The sequence below is a fragment of the Rhinoraja longicauda genome, chromosome 8 (genome assembly GCF_053455715.1).
Source record: "Rhinoraja longicauda isolate Sanriku21f chromosome 8, sRhiLon1.1, whole genome shotgun sequence".
Classification (NCBI taxonomy): Eukaryota; Metazoa; Chordata; class Chondrichthyes; order Rajiformes; family Arhynchobatidae; genus Rhinoraja; species Rhinoraja longicauda.
The window spans coordinates 45,048,585-45,072,406 of NC_135960.1; the positions used below are offsets into that span (position 1 = coordinate 45,048,585).

Genomic DNA, 23,822 nt, shown 5'->3' on the forward strand with positions numbered 1-23,822 from the left:
GGAACGGGGTACTGATTGTGAATGATCAGCCATGATCATATTGAATGGTGGTGCTGGCTCGAAGGGCTGAATGGCCTACTCCTGCACCTATTGACTATTGTCTATAAGAAGGGTTTTGACCCGAAACGTCACCCATTCCTTCTCTCCAGAGATGCTGTCTGACCCGCTGAGTTACTCCAGCATTTTGTGTCTGAAACAATGGGACGATTACTGCAACAAACTATAAAGTTTCTTGGAAAGTTGGGTCAATACTGACAAATGCAATTCCAATGTTGTTGCTTGTTAAATTAATTTAAGCTAATCTTTTGCCTTTATTGCATTAGCTCGCGAGTATGATACAGCATGGAAATGGGCCCTTCAGGCCACCGAATCCATGTCAAGCATCAATCACTTATTCACACTTGTTCTGTGTTATCCCACTTTCATATCCATTTCCTACACAACGGGCAATTTACAAAGGTCAATTAACCTACAAACCTGACAGTCTTATGGGAGGACTGTTTAGTGGCCTGATAACAATGGGGATGAAGCTGATCCTGAACTTGGTAATGCGTGCTCTCAAGCTGTCTCACCAACATCTTGTACAATAGAGTCATGCAACACGGAAACAGGCCCTTCAGCCAACTTGCCCATGCCGACTAACGTCCCATCTACACTGGTCCCATCTGCCTGCGTTTGGCCCATATCCCTCTAAACCTATCTTTTCCATGAACTTGTCTAAATGTTTTTTGAATGCTGTAATAGCACCCCTCCCAACCCTTCCGAATTTGGCGGAAAGTTTCCGCTTTCTTATTTCATTTCCGGCATTCCGATTTTGCCTCACATTTTTCCTCAAAACAGTCGGTAATTGCAATTTGTCAATTTGGCCACTAGAGGTCACTAGGGGTTCCGCAAGGCAGCCAATCTCGACCTCATCGGGACTTCAATGGCCGATCAGTGGATTGAATTTGCAACCTGCGGCCGGGGCTCTGGAACTCCAGCCCAGCTGGAGCCAGCACATCTATCCCCATAGCCGACTACCTTGGCCGGCTGGATAAACCAGCAAAGCTCTGGAACCAAGAGTGCCAGAAAATCAGTGGTGGAACTGTAATGAGTAAATATTAAATTTAAGTGCAAGATTATATATCTATATTAATTAATTAAGACGGGGTTAAAATATACAACACAGCCGAAAAGCCAATTACAACCTTTTTGGGCTGATTATCAATTAATGTGCAAATTTACTTCAACAAGTACTTCCTTATGCTTAGTCGAGTCGCATATATCAACTCTTCATAACTTAGTCATACATTTTATGACCATTGTCCTTTTATTCAATACCAAGAGAATTGGAATGTGTAAGAAAAAAGCAAAATAGAAAAAACAAAACAAAATAATTTTTTCTTTGTGTTGCAAAGAATATCTCTGTTCAATAACCTTTCCATAAATAGCACAATATACTCATGATAGGTCTGACATTGTACATGTAGTCCAAGAACTACAGACTGTTGGAAATAATAGTTGTTTTTCACACATGAATGTAGCGCAACACATATGTGCATTTGGCGTGCACACCTTTTTTTAGCTGAAAAGTAGCATTACGTGCCATATTATGAATTTTGATGTAAGATTCTGAATTTTGGAGATCAAAATTATGAATTTGTAAAATCAAATGTTGTGAGGTCTGTGATAGTAACTGCCTCAACGACTGGCAGCTCATTCCATACGCCCACCATCCTCTGTGTGAAAACGTTACCTACCGTAGGCTTGTATACACTGGAATTTAGAAGGATGAGAGGAGATCTTATCGAAACGTATAACATTATTAAGGGGTTGGACACGTTAGAGGCAGGAAACATGTTCCCAATGTTGGGGGAGTCCAGAACAAGGGGCCACAGTTTAAGAATAAGGGGTAGGCCATTTAGAACTGAGATAAGGAAAAACTTTTCAGTCAGAGAGTTGTGAATCTGTGGAATTCTCTGCCTCAGAAGGCAGTGGAGGCCAATTCTCTGAATGCATCCAAGAGAGAGCGAGATAGAGCTCTTAAGGATAGCGGAGTCAGGGGGTATGGTGAGAAGGCAGGAACGGGGTACTGATTGAGAATGATCAGCCATGATCACATTGAATGGCAGTGCTGGCTCGAAGGGCCGAATGGCCTCCTCCTGCACCTATTTTCTATCGGGTTGCTATATGTTCCCCTCCCCCCTCACCTTAAACTTATGTCCTCTGGTTCTCGATTCCCCTACCAGTAAAGGTCTGTGCATTCACCCTATCTATTCCCTTCATGATTATATACACCTCTAAGATCGCCCTCAGCCTTTTGCAATCCAAGGAGTAAAGTCCTAGCCTGTTCAACCTCTCCCTATAGCTCAGGCCCTGGCAACATCCTCATGAATCCTGACTGCACACTTTGCAGCTTAATGGCATGATATTGTACACCTCTATAAACTCACCTCTCAGCCTCTTACGCTTCTTGGAATAGTCTTAGCCTGCCCAACCTCTCCCTATGGCTCAGGGCCAACCGTAACATAATTCTGTGATTTTTTATTTTGCAAAGGAGTTGTTGGTTGTTAGCAGTAAGCACATCTCTGTTTTCGTGATGTATCAGAGAGTGACATCCAATTTTGAGGTGTGTGTTTTGCCTGGGCCAGGTTATGAGGTGTAAATGGGATGCTCAGTACTTAATGTAACAGTGTTGTCATTTTACTGACTTTGACTGTTCCCACCTTTGTGAAATGAGGGAATAATAGAACAGTGTCGTTCTCATTTGAAGCTTAAATCATCCCTCCCTCTTCAAATGCCAACATTCCTACCGTGATTTAAAAACAACAAAGCTTGGTAACGTGGAGTAATTGCAAAATCATCGGGAACGCTGTTAGTTTCAATTTAGTTTATTGTCATATGTACCGAGGTACAGTGAAAAGATTTTGTTGCGTGCTAACCAGTCAGCCGAAAAACATACATGATTATAATCGAGTCGTCCACGGTGTACAAATACATGATAAAGGGAATAACGTGAATAATGTTTAGTGCAAGATAAAGCCAGTGAAGTCTGATCAAAGTTAGTCCAAGGGTATCCACTGAGGTAGGTAGTAGTTCAGGACTGCTCTCTAGTTGGTAGGATGGTCTGCCAATAAATCATGGTTCCCAGGTAACATTTAGATGGAGACACCACGTTATCCAATGTTGTTGTATTTAAACTATGAAAGCTAAAACTAAATTGATTTACTGTACATTTTACAATACACACTGTTTATACTTACGATTTTGGGAGCTGTGAAGTTGCAACGTGCTAAGATAAATAAGTTCAAGATGCAAAAAAGCTGCAATCTTGAGTAAAACACAAAGTGCTGCAGCATCTGTGGAGGGGCTTGACAGATGACCTTTTTAGTTAGGACACTTCTTCAGACTGATGGACCTTCATAAGTCTGAAGAACTTTACAGTGGAGCGGCGGTAGTCAGGATCAAACCCGGGTCTCTGGCGCTGTAAGGCGGCAATTCTACTGCTGCGCCATTGTGCCGGCCCACACTCCTCACACTTCATCTCAGTCTCAGATGGCAGACATCGTTTATTGATACTGACACCAAAACCAGAGTTTGCAGTTCCTTGTTTCTCCACATTTTTTTAAATACCCCCTTTAGAGTTTATTTTAGTTTAGACTTTAGTTTTGCGTCAGCCAACCGAGTCTGCGCCGACCAGCGATCACCCTGTACATTAATACTATCCTACACAGTCTAGGGACAATTGTACAATTTTGCCAAGCCAATTAACCTACAAACCTGAACATCTTTGGAGTGTGGGAGGAAACCGGGGCACTTGGAGAAAACCTGCACAGGCCACGGGAAGAACGTGGAAACTCCAAACAGACAGCATCCACGGTCAGGATGAAACCCGGGTCTCTTGCGCTGTAAGCAGCAACTCTACGTCTGCGCCACCGTGCCACCTTAATCCCGATTTATCTCTATGCAGACTCGTCTGATGAAAGTCAAGATCCATCTAACGTGCAAAACAACACAGATAATGCAAAGCCAGACCTGCTGACTGCGTTAAGAGATGAGCAGACAAGTCTTGATGATCTGGACTTGTATAATGAGCCAAACGCTGAAGAGGATAGCAATGGCGGAAGCAGTCTCCTGTCAGACATGTTGGCAATGGATCTTTCTGGGAATTCAGGTAAATGTTTGTATTACTGTATTGTCTGCACTCACTGATTCTAGAATGGTCACAAGTGCTGGAATAACTCAGCAGGTCAGGCAGCATCTCTCGAGAACATGAATAGATGATGTTTCGGGTCAAGACCCTTCATCAGATTAATTGTAATGGTGGGGGCGGGACAAATGCTGGTGAGTGAAAGGTTGTGTAGATAGTAACTCAGTGGGCCAGGTCAGGCAGAGAAATAGGATGGTTGACATTTTGGGTCGGGACCCTTAGTTTAGTTTGGTTTATTGCCACGTGTACCAATGGAACATAAACTTTTGTTGCATGCTAACCAGTCACTGGAGAGTCTATACATGATTACAATCAAGCAGTCCACAGCATACAGATGATGAAGGGTATAATGTGTAGTTCAAGATAAAATCGTGTTGTAAAGTCCAATTAAAGATAGTCTGAGGATGGCGGGTATATGGAACGAGTTGCCAGAGGAGGTAGTTTGGACAGGTACAATAACACCATTTAAAAGACATTTGGATAGGTACATGTATAGGAAGGGTGTGGAGGGATATCGGCAAAACGCAGGTGAACAGGACGTGTAGTTGGGGCATCTTGGTCGGCGAGGGTGAGTTGCACTGAAGGGCCTGTTTCCATGCTGTATAACTAATACCAATTACAACATGCATGAGGTACCATAAATTGTAGGAAAAAGGAGAAAGGTGGAACTTGGCAAAGTACATGTTTGTTCCCTACTCATTCCCAACTTTGTTTTGGATCAGAATACTCTCTCTATAATTTGCACTTACATAGCATCAATTATCAAAAGTAATTATTATGCTTATTGCATGTTTTTACGCGTTATCACATATTTAAGTGCTGACCAACCAGGAATTTCCTGTGCACTATCAAAGCTTTTATTAAAGTCTCATGTTTGTAAATCGCAGCACAGCTAATATAGCAGCAATTGTGACAATCTCTTCACATAAGAAAATAAGCAAGTAATTATTAATTATCTCTATCCAGTAATGTTATTTCCAAAGTGAAATTGCACAATGGCACAGTGGGTAGAACTGCTGCCACACAGTAGACAATAGGTGCAGGAGTAAGCCATTCAGCCCTTCGAGCCAGCACCGCCATTCAATGCGATCATGGCTGATCACTCTCAATCAGTACCCCGTTCCTGCCTTCTCCCCATACCCCCTCACTCCGCTATCCTTAAGAGCTCTATCCAGCTCTCTCTTGAAAGCATCCAACGAACTGGCCTCCACTGCCTTCTGAGGCAGAGAATTCCACACCTTCACCACTCTCTGACTGAAAAAGTTCTTCCTCATCTCCGTTCTAAATGGCCTACGCCTTATTCTTAAACTGTGGCCCCTTGTTCTGGACTCCCCCAACATTGGGAACATGTTTCCTGCCTCTAATGTGTCCAATCCCCTAATTATCTTATATGTTTCAATAAGATCCCCCCTCATCCTTCTAAATTCCAGTGTATACAAGCCTAATTGCTCCATCCTTTCAACATAACGACAATCCCGCCATTCCGGGAATTAACCTAGTGAACCTACTACGCTGCACGCCCTCAATAGCAAGAATATCCTTCCTCAAATTTGGAGACCAAAACTGCACACAGTACTCCAGGTGCGGTCTCACCAGGGCCCGGTACAACTGTAGAAGGACCTCTTTGCTCCTATACTCAACTCCTCTTGTTATGAAGGCCAACATTCCATTGGCTTTCTTCACTGCCTGCTGTACCTGCATGCTTCCTTTCAGTGACTGATGCACTAGGACACCCAGATCTCGTTGAACATCCCCTCTTCCTAACCTAGTTAGGAAGTGCCAGAGTTTTGGGTTTGATCCTGACCTCAGGTGCTGTCTGTGTGTGGAGTTTGTACACTCTCCCTGTGACCATGTGGGTTTCCTTTGGGTGCTCCAGTTTCCTCCCACATCTGAAAGACGTGTGGGTTTGTAGGTTATTTCCCTCCATTGTGTAGGGAGTGGATGCAAAAGTGGGATAACATCGAATTAGTGCGAACAGGTGATTGATGATCAAACTTGACACTGTCTCTGGAGCTGTAAGGCAGCAACTCTACCGCTGCACCATTGTGCTGCCCCTAACTGCTTCTGACTAAATGCGAGATGTAAATTGCAAGTATTAATAATCAGCTGCTGGCTGATTGATGTTTTGCTGGAACGCAAAAGGGAGCAGTGCTAGGTGTGAGAACTCAAGACCCAGGTCAACATCTGTTTCACAAAGTGGTGCTTCCAGCTGCCACCACGGAAGTCACTGTTCATTCTGTCATCCCATTAGGAGTCGCTGCCTCAAAAAGGCAGCCAGCATCATCAAAGACCCACACCACCCTGGCCATGCACTCATTTCACTTCTGCCATCGGATCCAAGGTACAAGAGCCTGAAAATTGTAACATCCAGGTTCAGGAGTAGCTTCTTCCTAATAGCTGTCGGGCGTTAACCCTGTTACAGTTTTGGTGCAGCGGTAGAGTTGCTGCCTTACAGCGCCAGAGATCCGGGTTCAATACTGATTAATGCTGTCTGCTCAGCATTTGTACGTTCTCACTGTGACCATGTGGGTTTTCTCTGGGTGCTCCAGTTTCCTCCAAAGATGTGCAGGTTAATTGGCTTCTGGAAATTGTCCCCAGTGTAGGATGCGAAAGTAGGATAACATAGAGCTATGGACTCGGTGGGCTGAAGGGCCTGTTTCCATGCTGTATCTCTAAAACTGAAACTAACCATTAGTCTCTTGAATGCTACAAACACCTATGAACTATGAAGTGTCTTCATTGTACATGGTCTGCTGGCTTTTCGCACTAATATTGACTTTTATAATTAATTGATTTTGTTTTGTTTATTATGTGAGCTATGAGTACTGTGTTTATGGACCAGTTATGCTGCTGCAAGTAAGAATTTCATAATTCTGTTGTCAGTACACATGCTGCAACAATATTGTACTCGCCTCTCTCACTCCCACCCTCCATCCCAGTCAAAGAAGTCTTCTGGACCTCAACCTACCCTGTACAGCAAATTTCATTGTGGTGGTGGGAGTGTTATAGCCATAGAGCTGTACAGCATGGAAAAGGGCCCTTCAGCCCACCTAGCCCCAAAGATAGACACAGTGCTGGAGTAAATCAGCGGGCCAGGCAGCATCTATAGAGAAAAAGGATGGACGAGGTTTCAATGGTGCTTTATTTCTCACATGTGCAACTGCACAGTGAAATTCTTTTTGCATATTTACACATGTGGGTGCTGCCATGTTTTGGCGCCATTTCCAAAGTCCGGTCTGTGTGCGCGCTCGGTCTGGAGCAGTTCCTGATCAGAACCCTTCTTCAGACTGAAAGTAGGAGACTAGTCCCATTTAGTCATATAGTCATACAGAGTGGAAACCTGCCCACACCGACTAACATGCCCCATCTACATTAATCCCACCTGCCTGCATTTGCCCCTTATTCCGCTAAACCTATTGTATCTACGTACTTGCCTAAATATTTCTTAAACGTTGCAATAGTACCTGCCTCAACTACCTTCTCCGGCAGCTCGTTCCATACATCTACCACCCTTTGTGTAAAAAAGTTACCCCTCAGGTTCCTGTTAAATCTTTCCCCTCTCACCTTGAACCTGTGTCCACTGGTTCTCGATTCCCCTAATCTGGGCAAGAGACTCTGTGCGTTTACCTGATAGCTCTCTGAGCCGTTGCCCTTTAGCCCTCTAAACCCTCCTATCCACATTTCTGTCAAAATGAGTTGTAAAAGTCAGTATTGTATCCACCGCAATGGCCTCCTCTGGCAGCTCAGACCATAGAACATACAACTACAGCACAGAAACAGGCCCTTCAGCCCACAATGTCCATGCCGAGACAAACCAATCTCATCCGCCTGCACGTGATCCTGATTTCATTTATGGACTTCCTTCTGAGTGGCCCAGAGCTCTTCCCTTTCACCTTAAGCCTTTGCCCTCTAGTTTTACCATCCCCCACCCTGGGAAAAAGGTTGAGTGTTCACTTTATCCATGCCCCTCATGACTTCATACACGGCCATAAGGGCAACTCACTAGTCAAGAAGGCTTTCGGTACATTGTCCTTCATCAGTCAGGGTATTGAGTATACAAGTGAAATATGTCACAGTTGTACATGACAATGCTGAGGCTGCATTTGCAGTATTGTGTTCAGATTTGGTCACCCTGCTGCAGGTAGAAAGTAATTAAGCTGGAAAGAGTGCAGAAAAGATTTAGGAGGATGTTGCCAGGACTCGAGAGGTGAGCTATCGGGAGAGGTTGGGCAGGCTATGACTTTATTCCTTGGAGTGCAGGAGACTGAGGGGTTATCTTGTGGAGGTGTATAAAATCTTGAGGGGAATAGATAAGGTGAATGCACAAAGTATTTTGCCTACTCAGGGTAGGGAAATCAAAAGCCAGAGGTCATTGGTTTAAGACGAGAGGGCAAAGATTTAATAATAACCTGTGAGGCAGCTTTTGCACTCAGAGGATGGTGGGTATGTGGAATGAGCTGACAGAGAAAGAAGTTCTCTGAAAGAACCCAGCAGTTTATCTCAGCACTGTGCCTTATTTTGGTAAACCAGCATCTGCCGTTCCTTGCTTCTGCCAGAAGAGGTAGTTGAGGCAGATGCAAGAACAAGATTTAAAAGACACTTAGACAGGTACATGGATAGGAAAGAGCCAACCACGGGCAAATGGGACCAGCTTAAATAGAGGGCATCTTGGTCAGCATGGACAAGTTGGGAGAAGGGCCTGTTTCTGTGCTGGATGACTCCATGACTCTAACTTCCGAAAGGGTAAGTCTCCAGATCCTTTACATGGTGCCAGAAAGGAGAAAAAAGATCAGAGTCTTACACTTTCGGCGTGGAATTTAGTTCTTTCAAAGTTTAGACTAAGGACAGACGTTCGTGCACATACAGACTGATGGCTTTGGATCTTCAGCTGTGGAAAAGGTGGCATGGCACCGTTTCTTATGTCTATTAGTTAATGACTAATTTACTCTTCTTTGGATGGATTTGCCATCGTGCGTGCCAGCCAATTAGTAAATAGTACATTAAGTAGACAACTGATAATTATAAAGTTTATTCCAAAACAGCTCCATTGGCAGAAGGGATTCTCAGCTCAGCTCCCTATTCCAGATCGAAAATGTCAAAGATCACAGTGTCACAGCTGAGATTCATGGAGCTTTTGATGACTTGAAAAATGTGTTATACACTAAGGCACAAAACACCCCTGGTGGAAGGTAGCCAAGAGGTTAGCAGCTTTTTACTAATGATGTTAGAGTTTCACTAGTCGGAAATTACTCTTAATTAAAAGTTAGGGTCGTATTAAGTGTTGCGCAGTACCTTCTTAATTTCTGCACAATGCCAAAGTTGGTAAAAAATGCAGCATCTATTTTTGAAATGGTGTAATTAATTGGAGTGGAAATTTGGGGCATGATATTTCCCAGCTGTCTTTTCCATCAGCCATATCAACCAAAAAAGCCATAAACTATTTGGAGCCTTTTTTTAAAGTAGGCATATGTTAATTGCAATAGATTTCTTGGTGATTTTTGACTTTATCCAAGAGCTCCAACTTAAATGATTTTACTTATAATTATCACACGGATTAAATATATTGCGATAAAGGTTTTCATGAGGTTTTCATTTATATAGCACCTTTCAAAACATACTTTACATTCCAATGAAGTACTTCAAAAGTTTATCTTCTGATATAATGCAGGATGACCGTTCAGTAGTGCTGCAATCTCCCTCAAAGAGCAACATGACGATGACAAGATTATTGTTTCATAAGAATGGTTTAGAGCCATACAGAAACAGGTCCTTCAGCCCAACTAATTCATGCCAACCAAGCTGCTCCATCGAAGCAGGGAATGGAGGGGTATGGATCATGTGTAGGCAGGGGAGATTGTTTTATATTGGTATTATGTTCGGTACAGACATTGTGATCTGAAGGGCCTGTTCCTGTGCTGTACTATTCTACATACTATGTTCCAAATGACATCCACTCATTCTCCACCCTTCTTGCAGCTTGTTCTGCACCCTCTCCTTTCTATGTGATTATTTTGTCATTCTGTATTCGAACTTCAAGAGTCGAATCAAGAGTGTTTAATTGTCATATGTACTGAAACAGAATAATGAAACTCTTACTTGCAGCAGTACACCAGGTCTGTAAACACGGTACTCAATAGATCATAATCATCATAAACAAACCAAAAAAAGGTTAAATAACTAAAAAAGCTCAATATGACTGCATAAACAGAACAAAAGCCCAAAGTCTCTAGTGCAACCCAGGCAGTTCATAGTTTGTAGTTCAGTTGGAGTTTGTAGTGTTCAGGAGCATGATAGTTCATGGGTAGAAGCTGTCCCTGAACCTGGAGGTCACAGTTTACAGACTCCTGCACCTTCTTCCCGATGGCAGGAGTGAAACGAGAGTGTGGCCAGGGTGGCGTGGGTCTCTGATGATGCTGGCTGCCTTTATGAGGCATTGTCTCCTATAGATCCTTTTGTTGGTGCGGAGGTCAGTACATGCAGCGTCTACCACTGTAGATCCCTTCGATGGTGGGGAGGTCAGTATCCATGATGGACCGGGCAGTGTCCACCATCTTTTTGTAATCTCCTTTGTTCCTGGGCATTTGAGTTGCCAAACCAGGCTGTCGTGTAACTAGTCAGTGTGCTCTCTATCATACTCCCGTAAAAGTTCAAGAGAGTACTCATCGACATACCAAATCTCCTCAAGGAAGTAAAGGCATTGATGGGCTTTCTTTATGATTCTGTCGATGTGCTGAGTCCAGGACAGATCTTCAGAGATATGCACGTCTATGAATCTGAAGTTGTAGATTTAGTAATGTACGGGAGCAATTGGTTAGTGTTAAACCATCAACAAATGATGACATTTTGTTGATGATCCTTTTAATTTATACTGTTGAGAGCTCGTCTCTGCTGAAGGCATCTTCAACCTGTGAGGTTAAAAGAGGGGATTACGGAGCACGGTGTCCCAAAACGGGACGGCTGAGTGTCACTTGCCGACTGATCTGCCAACTCTGGATAACTTCATGTGGAGGAAGGAACTGCAGATGCTGATTTGCACTGAAGATAGACACACCGAAGAGGGACCCTTCTTCAGTCTGCCTTCATCAGAACCTTTAGCAGTCTGATGAGGGGACTCAACCCGAAATGTCACCTATTCCTTTTCTCCAGAGATGCTGCCTGACCCGCTGAGTTACTCCAGCGTTTTGTGTCTATCTTCCAGATGTCCTTGGATGTGCAGAGGATGTTTCCAGAAAGCAAATTCATGTTGTAAATACCATTTTCTCTTCCATTATGACTATTGTTGGTGATAACCTTTGTTCTATTTTTGCTCTCAGATTATCTTTTAATTTAGTTTAATTTAGAGATACAGCATGGAAACAGGCCCTTCGGCCCACTAAGTCCGTGCCGACCAGCGATGCCCGCACAATCATACACAATAGGAACAATTTATAATTTTTATCAAAGCCAATTAACCTACAAACCTGCACACCTTTGGAGTGTGGGAGGAAACCGGAGCACCCAGGGAAAACCCACGCAATCACAGGGAGAATGTATAAACTCCGTTCAGACAGCACCCGTAGTCAGGATCAAAACCGGGTCTCTGGCACTGTAAGGCAGCGGCTCTACCATTGTGCTACTGTGTCTCCCCATGGTATGCTTACCTAGTATTACTGATAATGTTAAGGCAGAGATAGATAGATGATTCTTGATTAGTACAAGTGTCAGAGGTTATGGGGAGAAGGCAGGAGAATGGGGTAGGAGGGAGAGATAGATCAGCCACGATTGAATGTCGGAGTAGACTTGATGGGGCGAATGGCCTAACTCTACTCCTATCCCTTATGATGTTATAATGTATTATATTGCTTATTATTATATCTTTATTTGGTGCGTTGTGTTAAGCTGCATAAGGATTTCATTGTTCCGTTCCTGGTACATATGACGATTAAACATTCTCACCTCGTGATGTTCTGCCCCGTCAGAAGCCAAAGCGCAACCTCAGCAATTCACTGAACTGTAAACTGAAACTTTCTGCCATTGACAGGCGTGCTCTATGTTTTAGTTTTGTTTAATACTTTAAAAACTATACTTTTTTTTTTTTTTTAACAGAAATTTCTTACTTTTCCAATTGGATTACAGTATTACCAAGGAGTTTGATACATTTTCGTATTTGACATATGTTTTTTTAGTTAAAATCCAGGACTTTTACTAGTTCTGCACAAAGTCTACAGTGATGTAAAGACAATTTATGTTAGTGAATTAAACTATCAGCATTGGGTCAAAGAGTCTTACAACACGGAAACAGGCCCATCAGTCCAACCCACGCCGACATGGATGCCCCCATTAAGCTAGTTGTGTTTGCCCGTGTTTAGCCCATATCCCCCTGAACCTTTCCTATCCATGTATCTGTCCAAATGTCTTTTAAATATTGTTATTGTACCTGCCTCAACTATCTCCTCTGGCAGCTCATTCCATATAACCACCACACTCTGTGTGTAAAAGATGCCCCTCGGGTTTTTATTAAATCTTTGAAAAGTTTAGCATGCCATCCAAATAGGGTAGGTAATACTATACAACAATACAATCAAGTCAAAGTCAAGTACAACAGGTAGAGCAAAGGAGAAGATACAGAGTGCAGAATATAGTTCTCAGCATTGTAGCGCATCAGTTCCAGAGACACAGTCCAATGTCCTCAATGGGGTAGAGGTGAATCAGACCTATTACCTGCCACGCTTTCCCTGCCTCTACCTTTTTCTCGCTTTCTTCTCTGCCCTACAGTCAGTCCGAAGAAGGGTCACAACCCAGAACGTCACCTTTCCATGTTCTCAGAGAGGCTGCCTGACCTGCTGAGTTACTCCAGCACTTTGCGTCTTTTCCCTCTCTCTTACCTGGACATAGTTCCTTCAATAATAAATAATATTTGCAAAGTCTTTATGGTGTAAAATGTTACCTCCTCCTTTCGCTTTTAAATGTAAAGAGCTAATGAAATTAGCATGTGATATTTGGATATAGGTTTGGTCTTAATTGCACTGTCTATATATTTCTTATTGAACTTTTTCCTTACAATTTCCTTGCCCTTTGCAAATATTTACAGACAAGCAAACTAGTCCTGGGGATCTATAACCTCTTAAATTAAGAATAAATGTATTTAATTTGGGCGGCAGGGTGGCACAGCGGTAGAGTTGGCGACTTGTAGTGCCGGACACCCTCGTACGATTCTGACTGTATGCTGTATGGGGTTTGCACGTTCTCTTTGTGACCGCGTGGGTTTTCTCCGGGTGCTCCGATTCCCTCCCACACTCCAAAGATGTGCACAAATGTGGTCACGGGATAACATACAAACTCTGTGCTCACAGCAGCCGTAGTCAGGATCGAATGAGGGTCTCTGGTGCTGTAAGGCAGCAGCTCTACCACTGTGCCACCGTGCAGCCTTTAATATTTACCTGTTCTTCGCAAATTTCTGGGGATCCATAGCGTCCCTCAAATTAAGAATAAATGTATTTAATTGGATTGAAGATGGCAGACACTGGTTTACAAAAAAATTAAGGCACAACGTTTTTTAATTAAGCATTGTCATTAGCACAATTAACCTGTGATGAATAGAAAAGACAGATGTGATTTGGATATTGAATAATCGTTGGCCTTAATCCCTTGCATATGGAAAGATGAGCAGAAAGAATCTATTGGAGAGGAATCATTAACCGTAGTGATCATATGACAGATAATAAGAGAATTATGGATGTAGTCCAGACCATCACACAGACCAGACTCCCCACCGCTGACACCTTCTACATTCCATGCTGTTCAGGAAAGCAGCCAACATTATCAAGGACTTTTCTCACCCTGGTCACTCCCACTTGTCTGCTCTTCTGTTGGGCAGAACATACAATGGCATGAAAGCACTTACCACCAGACTCGGGAACAGCTTTAGTTTAGTTTTCAGTTTCAGAGATACAGTATAGAAACAGGCCCTACGGCCCACTGTCCACATCGACCATTGATCACCTATTATTGATATTGGTTTATTATTGTCACGTGTACCAATTCTTTGAATCCAATCATCCTTTGGAGTCCCTGTTGTTCATTGTGAATCCTGTTTGTTATGGATTATTCTGCACCTGTTGATTGTATTGTCAGTGTTTAAGGATATAAGTAAGTTTATAATAAGTTAAGGTTATACTTACATATGAGTAAGATTATAAACAATCTTAAGTTGTAATAAGTATGATTATAAATAAGTGGTTTTCACCGAGTGATTTGTTCAATACCTAGTTTCCTAGTTAAATCCACAAATCAACTTGAACCGTCAAGGAATTATTCAAAGGTTAGACACGCGTTACTTCTGCACTTTGTGTTCATGTTCTCCAGAGATTCTGCCTGACCTGCTGAGTTACTCCCAACACATTGTGTCCACAGGCTTGGTCCGCCAATGCCTGCCAGATCTCCCAGTTGCCAACCATTTATTTCCCCTTCCCATTCCCTCATGGACCTTTCTGACCTGGGCCTCCTCCATTGCCTGAAGGACACCGCATGTATTCTGGAGGAACAGCACCTTCGAGGTAGCTTAGGTAGCTTAGAACCCAACGGTATGAACATTGAATTCTCCAATTTTACGTAACTACTTAACGCCACCCCTCCAGCCTTTATCCCACCTTCCCAGTGCCCCACCTGGACTCTCACCCATTTCTTCTCTCCCACCCTCCCCTTCCAGCTACAAGCCTTTCTCTAGCATCACAATTCGTAACTCTTCAATCTTCTGTTCTCACACCTTCTGTCTTTTCATCTCTGGCCTTTTCCACAACCATTTGCCTGGCAAATAACCCTCCTCGCCTCTATCAACCCATTACCTGCCAGACATCAAGTTCCTGTTCCTGCACTGTACAATCTATGTTCTGTATATTCTGCACTCTAGTAATTTTCTCTTTGTACTACTTGTTATATGGTTTGGTTGTTCAAAGCATAGTCTTCACTTGCTGGATTCTGTTTGAGTTTTTCGATTGGAATTATTGTGCTGCAGTTACACTGGGCTGACAGGAGATGGCACTTGGTCTACTTGTTATAAATGTCATTACATTTATAATTCAGCAGATGGCAGTTACTGACTGCAAACACTTGCACACCGTGGGTTCTGTGTTATCAAACGTTAGAATGATACAGGCAGTCCCCTGATTACATAAGAGTTCCACTCCTGAGAACTCTCCCCAAGCCTATATAAGTTCACAGTTTATGTTCTAGGAGCAGAATTAGGCCATTCGGCCTATCGCCTACTCCGCCATTCAATCATGGCTGATCTACCTTTCCCTCTCAACCCCATTCTCCTGCCTTCTCCCCGTAATCCTTGACAATCATCTCTGTCAAGTTCCCTTCTCTATACTAACCTATATTATATTGCGCTATGATAGCTTTAATTAGCTTCGTTTATTTCAGTGTACTGAGGTTCAGTGAAAAACCTTTTTGTTGTGCGCTAACCAGTCTGCGGAAAGACTATACATGATTACAATCGAGCCATCCACAGTGTATAGATACAGGATAAAGGGAATAATGTTTAGTGCAAAATACAGTCCAGTAAAGTCATAGAGTCATACAGTGTAGACACAGGCCCTTCGGCCCAACTTGCCCAATTAAGTCCAACTAAATATAGTCCGAAGTCTCCAATGAAGTACATAGCAGCTCAGGACTGTTCTCTAATTGGTGATATAATGGTTCAGTTGCCTGATAACAGCTGGGAAGAAACTGTCCCTGAATCTGGAGGCGTGTGCTTTCACACTTCTGTACCTCTTGCCTGATGGGAGAGAGGAGAAGAGGGAGTGACCGGGGTGAGACTGGTCCTTGATTATGCTGATGGCCTTGCCGAGGTAGCGTGGTGTACATGGAGTCAATGGAAGTGTAGAAGCTATTTGTGTTTGTGCTGGATGTTTTAGCATATTATATTATTTTGTCTAGATATCCTGCTGTATTATTTTGGACACTTGGGGGCTGTCATGAGACGAATACATATATGGGCATAACGGTCTGGGAGGAGCCAGAATTAAGGAGTATATCTTGATACGCAGAGACGGGAGGGGTCAGACACAGGGAGAATGGCGAGATACAGACCTGCGACGACGAGAGCTGAAAGCTTGGAGAGATACAGACTTGTTTGTATTATTACTTCAATAAACGACTAATTAAACTGAAAATACGTTTGGAAAATCTGTTTGGTTTGCGTCAAGTTCACTCCCACTCCCGGAGAAGTAATGGCAAGCAGAAAGGACTTTATTGGAAAGGACTGAAGTTGCCATCACAGGAAGGAAGGTTGGTGTGTGTGATAGTCTGGGGTGCAACCACAATTCACTGCAATTTCTTGCAGTTTTGGGATGGAGCTGTTCCTAAACCATGCTGTGATGCATCCCGATAAAATGTTTTCTATGGTGCATCTATAGATGTTTACTTTAGTTTACAGACACAGCGGGGAAAAAGGCCCCTCGACCCACCTAGTCTGTGTCGACCAGCGATTCCCGCACATTAAAACTATCCTACACACACGAGGGACAATTTACATTTTAATGCCAAGCCATTTAACGTACAAACCTACATCTTTGGAGTGTGGGAGGAAACCAAAGATCTTGGTGAAAATCTAAGCAGGTCACGGGAAGAACGTACAAACTCCGTACAGACAAGCACACAAAGTCAGGATCGAACCCGGGTCCCTGCTGCTGTAAGGCAGCAACTCTACCACTGCACCACCCTGCTGCCCTTGTTGGTGAGAGCTGTTGGGGACATGCCGAACTTCCTTCTAAGGAAGTAACTGCTTTTATTTGCGAAGGGCAAGGTTTAAAGAAGATGTGCAGGGGAAGTTTAGATTTAGGTTTATTATTGTCCTGTGTACCGAGGTTCAGTGAAAAGCTTTGTTTTGCATGCTATCCAAACAGACCAGGTATACCATATATACATGCAATCGGTTCAAACTCAAGTTCAATAGGTAGATGAAAGGGGAAGATCTCAGCATTGTAGCGCACCAGTTCCAAAGGCAAAGTCTAATGTAGGCAATGGGTAGAGGTGAATGGAAGAGAAGGGGTGGCTAGCTTTTTTATGCAGAAAGTGGTGGGTGCCTGGAACGTGCTGCCAGGGGTGGTGGTGCAGGCAGATACGAAAGTGGCATTTAAGAGGCTTTTAGATTGACACATGGATCTGGTGGATATGGACAAACCTATGTCCTCTGGTTCTCAATTTCCCTACTCTGGGCAAGAGCCTCTGCGATTACGAATCTATTCGTTTCATTATTTTGGGTTTTTTTTTCTGAGGAGTGACCTTATTACCGGGTAGAGCTGCTGCAACACAACACCAGAGACCCGGGTTCGATCCTGATCTCGAGTGCTGACTGTGTGTGGAGTTTGCACTTTCTCCCTGTGTTCTCATGGGTTACCTCTGGGTGCTCCAGTTTCCTCCCACACCCCAAAGACGTGCGCGTTTACAGAGATGCTGCCTGACCCGCTGAGTTACTCTAGCACCTTGTGTTTTACTTACAATACATAGTAGGGGGAAATGATTAATAGTTGTGATTTCCTTTTTTCAAACAGATTTGGTTGTGGATTCTTTAGAGGCAAGTATTTGCAGCGTAAATGACAGTCAGTTGGAGAATAGAGGCTGTGATGAGTCTGAAGAAGAAAATATCAGTTCAGGTAAGACATTGTCAGGTATCGATGATAAACACTTATTTACCAGGAATCCAGAATTTATACAGTGTTTTGATGACATCTAATTCATAATAATTTGATATAATTGGAATATATTTCAAATCTTTCTCTGTAAACTATGACAACTCTGGTCAATGAAATTGCAGCTTATTTTTTATTACCTATGTTTTCTATCTTGCATAATTTATTTTAATGTAATGGAATATTTCAGGCAATTGTTTTCAGAGGACCAGTCATACAGCGTGGGAACAGGCCCTTTGGCCCCACTTGCCCATGCCGACCCATGCCCCATCTACACTTGCCCCACCTGCCTTTGTTTGGCACATATCCTTTTAAACTATCCTATCCATGTACCTGCCCAAATGTTTCTTAAAAGTTGCGATAATACTGACCTCAACTACCTCCTCCAGCAGCACATTCCTTTTTACACCCTTTGTGTAAAGGTGTTACCCCTCGGGTTCCTATAAAATCTTTCCCCTTTCGCCTTAAACCCATGTTCTCTGGTTCGTGATTCCCCTACCCTGGGCAAGAGACCCTGTGCATTTACCCAATATATTCCTCTCATGATTTTGTACACCTCCATAAGGTTGCCCCTCATCCTCTTGCGCTCCAAGGAATATAGTCCTAGCCTGCTCAACCTCTTCAGATAGCTCAGGCCCTCGAGTCCTGGCAACATCCTCGGAAATCTTCTCTGCACCCTTTCTAGCTTGACATCTTCCCTACTACATGGTGACCAAAACTTATTCTATGAATGGAATGCAGGGAGTAAGAATGTTGGTAAAATGGGGTGGATGTGATTAAGTTTCTGGGGGAAAGATTTGCTAATGGGGAATTCAGAAGTAGAAGCATTGGATGAAAAAATATATTATTCGGGGAATTTCAGAAGATGAAATAGAGTGGAATTAAAGGATTGAATTTGGGGAACCAGAGGACACATCCTCAAATAAAAGGACGTACCTTTAAAAAGGAGGTGAGGAGGAATTTCTTTAGCCAAAGGCTGGTGAATATGTGGAATTCATTGCCACAGATGGAAGTGGAGGACAAATCTTTAGTTTTAGTATTAGTTTCAGAGATACGGCATGAAAATGGGCCCTTCGACCCACCGAGTGACGACCTGCGATCACCCTCTATCCTACACAGTGGGGCCAATTTACAGAAGACAATTAACCTGCAAACCTGTAAGTCTTTGGGAACAAACCAGAGCACCCGGAGAAAACCCAGGCGGCCAGGTCTCTGGCGTTGTACGACATCAACACTACAGCTGCTCCACTCTACATTGGGTATTTTAAAAGCGGCGATTCACAGGTTCTTGATTAGTAAGGGGGTCAAAGGTTATGGCAGGAGAACGGGGTTGAGAGGAAAAAATAGATCAGCCATTAGTGAATGGTGAAACAGACTTGATGGACTGAATGACATATTTTTGTTCCTATGTCTTCTGGGCTTATGATTGAGAAGGTGGATTTTAAAAGAGTTGAAGCCTGGGAGGCTTGGGAGAAGGAACATGCATCTGGATTATCCTCTCCAAATCGTTTCTTTTTGTTACTATTGTTCTATTACACCTTTTTAATTTAGTTTAGTTTAGAGACACAGAGCAGAAACAGGCCCATCGGTCCACTGAGTTTACACCAACCAGCGATTATCCTGTACACTAGCACTATCCGACTCACTAGGGGACAATTTACTATTTTTACCAACGCCAATTAATCTACAAATTTGGAGTAGCGGAGGAAACCGGAGCACCTGGAGAAAACCCAGGCAGTGAAAGAGAGAATGTGTAAACTGTGTACAGACATCACCTGTAGTCAGGATCGAACCTGGGTCTCTGGTGCTGTCAGGCAGCAACTCTACCGTTGCACCACTGTGCCACCTGTCGTGTTAAATATTCCCTGACAAAAATGCAATAAGGCATCACAAGTATTAAGTAATTGGAGCGATCTTACAAAGTGTACTCTGTGCAGGGAGCATTACTTGTTAGAAAATCATATCTAGAATATGAATGCAAGGTCCCAATGATTTGCTGAGAATTAAAATTAATTGGCAAAAAATCCATGGGGTTCAATAGCAAGCAATTAGATCATGTAACGATGAGACTAATATGGACTTAGTTCAAGTGAAGTTGAGTAGCGGGACCCTTTTGTTTTGAATTATCTTTAAGGTTTGTCATTTTGCCAGGTTCTCTCCTCTGGTCAATTTGATGCATTGAGATGAGACAAGACCAGACTTTAGAGATACAGTGCAGAAGCAGGCCTTTCGGCTCACCATTTTCATGCCGACCAACGATCACCTCGTACATTAGCACTATCCTACACACAAGGGACAATTTACAATTGTACCAAAGCCAATTAACCAATTAACTGTATGTCTTTTGGATGTGGAAGGAAACCAGGGCACCCAGAGAAAACCCACAAGGCCACAAGGAGAATGTACAAACTCCGTACAGACAACACCCGTAGTCAGGATCGAACCCGGGTCTCTGGCTCTGTAAGGCAGCAACTCTACCGCTGCACCACTGTGCCACCCTGGGATTGTATTGAAGGAATAACATCCAATAGTCAGGAAAATCTGTCAGTCTAGCATCTAATAAGTCCCGTGCTTGCCATATTAACAAAGTTTAACTGTAATTCCAGCTTTATTTTGCTTTTTGCTTACTTTTATTGCATTGTTCATGACAATCTGATACTAACATAGGGATCAAAGTTGACTAACCTTGGGGGTGGCATGATCTTACCTTTGTAACACTATGTAGCACAGGTGATGGCACAGTCTTATCTTTAACCCTGAACGTATTACATACCCATCAGAAAACCCAAGTCTATTTCGGGACATATCATATCATATCATATATATACAGCCGGAAACAGGCCTTTTCGGCCCTCCAAGTCCGTGCCGCCCAGTGATCCCCGTACATTAACACTATCCTACACCCACTAGGGACAATTTTTTTTTTTTACATTTACCCAGCCAATTAACCTACATACCTGTACGTCTTTGGAGTGTGGGAGGAAACCGAAGATCTCGGAGTAAACCCACGCAGGTCACGGGGAGAACGTACAAACTCCTTACAGTGCAGCACCCGTAGTCAGGATCGAACCTGAGTCTCCGGCGCTGCATTCGCTGTAAAGCAGCAACTCTACCGCTGCGCTACCGTGACATGTGCAAGACAGATAATATTATTAATGGCATCGCCTCTTTTGTTTAAGAAAGAGCTGTAAGAATTGAAATCTAGCCTTTAGATTTCATGCTCCATCGAGGCTGTCAGATAATATTCCTGGCGCTCGTACTGTGTTGACATAGGATTCAGCTCCTTTGACTTCAGGGCGTTGTACCATCGTCATTTAAATGATAAACTTTGACAATTGCCAAGGTACAATAAGGCTTAACTTTCCGGTTTAGTTTGACGGCTGCCACTTTCATAACTATGGTTCTGATGACGAGCTTTGAACATTGACTTGTTAAAATCTGTCTGAGAATTGAGCTCGACAGCTCTGACCAACCTAGCACAGCGGCAGTCTGGTTTCTGCTGCTGCCTCTGTCTGCTTTAGCTTGGACTCATTTGACAAGGTTGTTTGGGATTTATATTTTGGCAAAATTGTGACCAGAGTAATAATTGGTTACTTTAGAATACCGAGCAATAGGAAGGGCGCCATTAAGTTGGAAAAGCGTGCAGAGAAGATGTACGAGGAGGTTGCCAGGACTCAAGTGTCACTGCTGGTAGAGCCGCTGTCTTACAGCGCCAGAGGCCCGAGTTCGATCCTGGCCATGGGTGCTGTCTGTATTTGTGGAGTTTGCACGTTCTCCCTGTGTTCTCGTGGGTTACCTCCGGGTGCTCCAGCTCCTTCCCACATCCCAAAGACGTGCGGGTTTGTAGGTTAATTTCTGTAAATGGCCTTAGTGTGTAGTGAGCGGATGACAAAGTGGAATAACATAGAATTGATGGCCTGACCTACAGGGAAAGGTTCGGCAAGCTAGGGCTTTATTCCTTGGAGAGCAGAAGGAAGAGGGGTGATCTGATAGAGATGTATAAAATTATGAGGGGAATAGATATGGTAGGTGCACAGTCTTTTTCCTAGGGTAGGGAAATCAAGGAGAGTGGACATAGGCTTAAGGTGAGCGGGGAAAGATTTAATAGGAACTTGAAGGGCAATTTTTTCACACTGAGGATGGTAGGTATTTGGAATGAGCTGCCCAAGGAACTGGTTGAGGAAGGTATTATAACGATGTTTAATAAAAACACTTGGGCAGATACATGGAAAGGAAAGATTTAGAGAGATTTGGGCCAATGTGGGCAGGTGGGACGAACATAGTTGGGACATCTTGATCGGCATGGACAAGGTGGGCCGAAGGGCCTGTTTCCATCCAGAAAATCATAGGAATTATTACAGCAAATAATCCTCTCCAGGCAACATGTGTTGAGAGCAACGTGTTAATTCTCACTATTAAGTAAGCTAGTCTCAAATTTACACAGTAAAATTAAGCTCACATTATCCAAAGTGTGTCTGATGAAGTTTGATTGATCAAACTATAACCAGTTTTAAACCTGCATGGAAACTATCAAAGGTAGACAAAGGGAAACAATCAAGATATCTATGACCTGATGCACCTCTCATTTCCAGCTTTCTCCCTCTTTTTAGAATCAGTCTGAAGAAGGGTCCCGACCAGAAATTTTATCTGTCCATTTCCTCCCTACTGTTGACGATGCCTGACTCATTGAGTTCCTCCAGCATTGTGTGTTATTGAGTTATTGAGTCATACAGCATGTGAACAGGCCCTTTGGTCCAACTTGCCCACACCAACCACCAAGTCTTCCTACACTAGTCCCACCTGCCTGTGTTTGACCCATATCCCTCTAAAACTATCCTGTTCCATGTACCTGTCTAAATGTTTCTTAAATGTTGGGATAGTCCCAGCCTCAACTACCTCCTCTGGCAGCTTGTTCCATACCCACCACCCTTTGTATAAAAAAGTTACCCCTCAGGTTCTTATTAAATCATTTCCCCTCACATTGAACCTATGTCGTCTGGTTCTCGATTCCCTTACTCTGGACAAGAGACTCTGTGTGTTTACTCGATCTATTCCTCTCATTATTTTGAACACCTCTGTAAGCATCTACAGTTCCTTGTGTCTCCATCAAGATATCTTATCAAATTTTACTGCACTCTCAATATATGAAGTGGTTCTGATTATAAGCAGAGTTAAAATAGACAAGGGTTAATGATAAAACCAAACAACAGGTATAATCTAGTGAGGAATTCTGTTCCACAAAATAATAAAGATAACATGAGAACTTGATGGCATCAGCACATGTGAAAGAGTCACCACCCTACTACCCTTTGTTCTATTTTATGGCCCAAACTTCAGGTGCAGAATTCACTGGAGGAACAGCACCTCATATTCCATTTAGGGTAGGTTACAACCCAATGGTATGAATATTGAATTCTTCAAGTTTAGGTTTAACCCCCTCCCCTCTTTCCTGTGCCCCCACTCCAGTGCACACACATTTCCCCCTCTATTCCACCCATCTTTCCTCCCATTCCCCCCACCACATCCAAATCCCTCTCTCCGGCTTTACATTTCACTCCTCCTCTCTGACACCCTTTTGCCTCCTTTTCACCTCCAGCCTTTGTCACTTACTCTACCCATTTGCCAATCAAACCCCACTCGCCTGTATCCACCTATCACTTACCAGACTTTGTCCAGCCCCCACCCCTCTTCTGACTGTCCTCCTCCCTCCCTACCCCACAATCAGTCTAAAGAAGGGTCCCGACTGGAGGTCACGGTTTTCAGACTCCTGTATCTTCTCCCCCACGGTAGCACTTGTTGGGCCAAACGGTGTTTCTATGCTGTATCTCTAAAACTAGTCCCAGCCTCAACTATCTCTTCTGGCAGTTGTTCCACCCTCTGTGTGATAAAGTTCCCCCTCAGGTTCCTATTAAGCAAATATTTGTTGAGTACGTGTATATTATAGTCAAATCTACACTAGT

General features: G+C 43.3%; 1 protein-coding gene across 1 annotated transcript in view; it reads left to right on the forward strand.

Moving 5' to 3' along the window:
- ifih1 (interferon induced with helicase C domain 1) overlaps nucleotides 1–23,822 on the forward strand; it is a 71,048-nt gene that overhangs the window by 12,518 nt on the left and 34,708 nt on the right. The window contains exons 3-4 of the mRNA XM_078403812.1: nucleotides 3,950–4,153; nucleotides 17,725–17,826. Of these exons, the coding sequence (XP_078259938.1) occupies nucleotides 3,950–4,153; nucleotides 17,725–17,826 (306 nt within the window). The remainder of the gene's footprint in view (nucleotides 1–3,949; nucleotides 4,154–17,724; nucleotides 17,827–23,822) is intronic.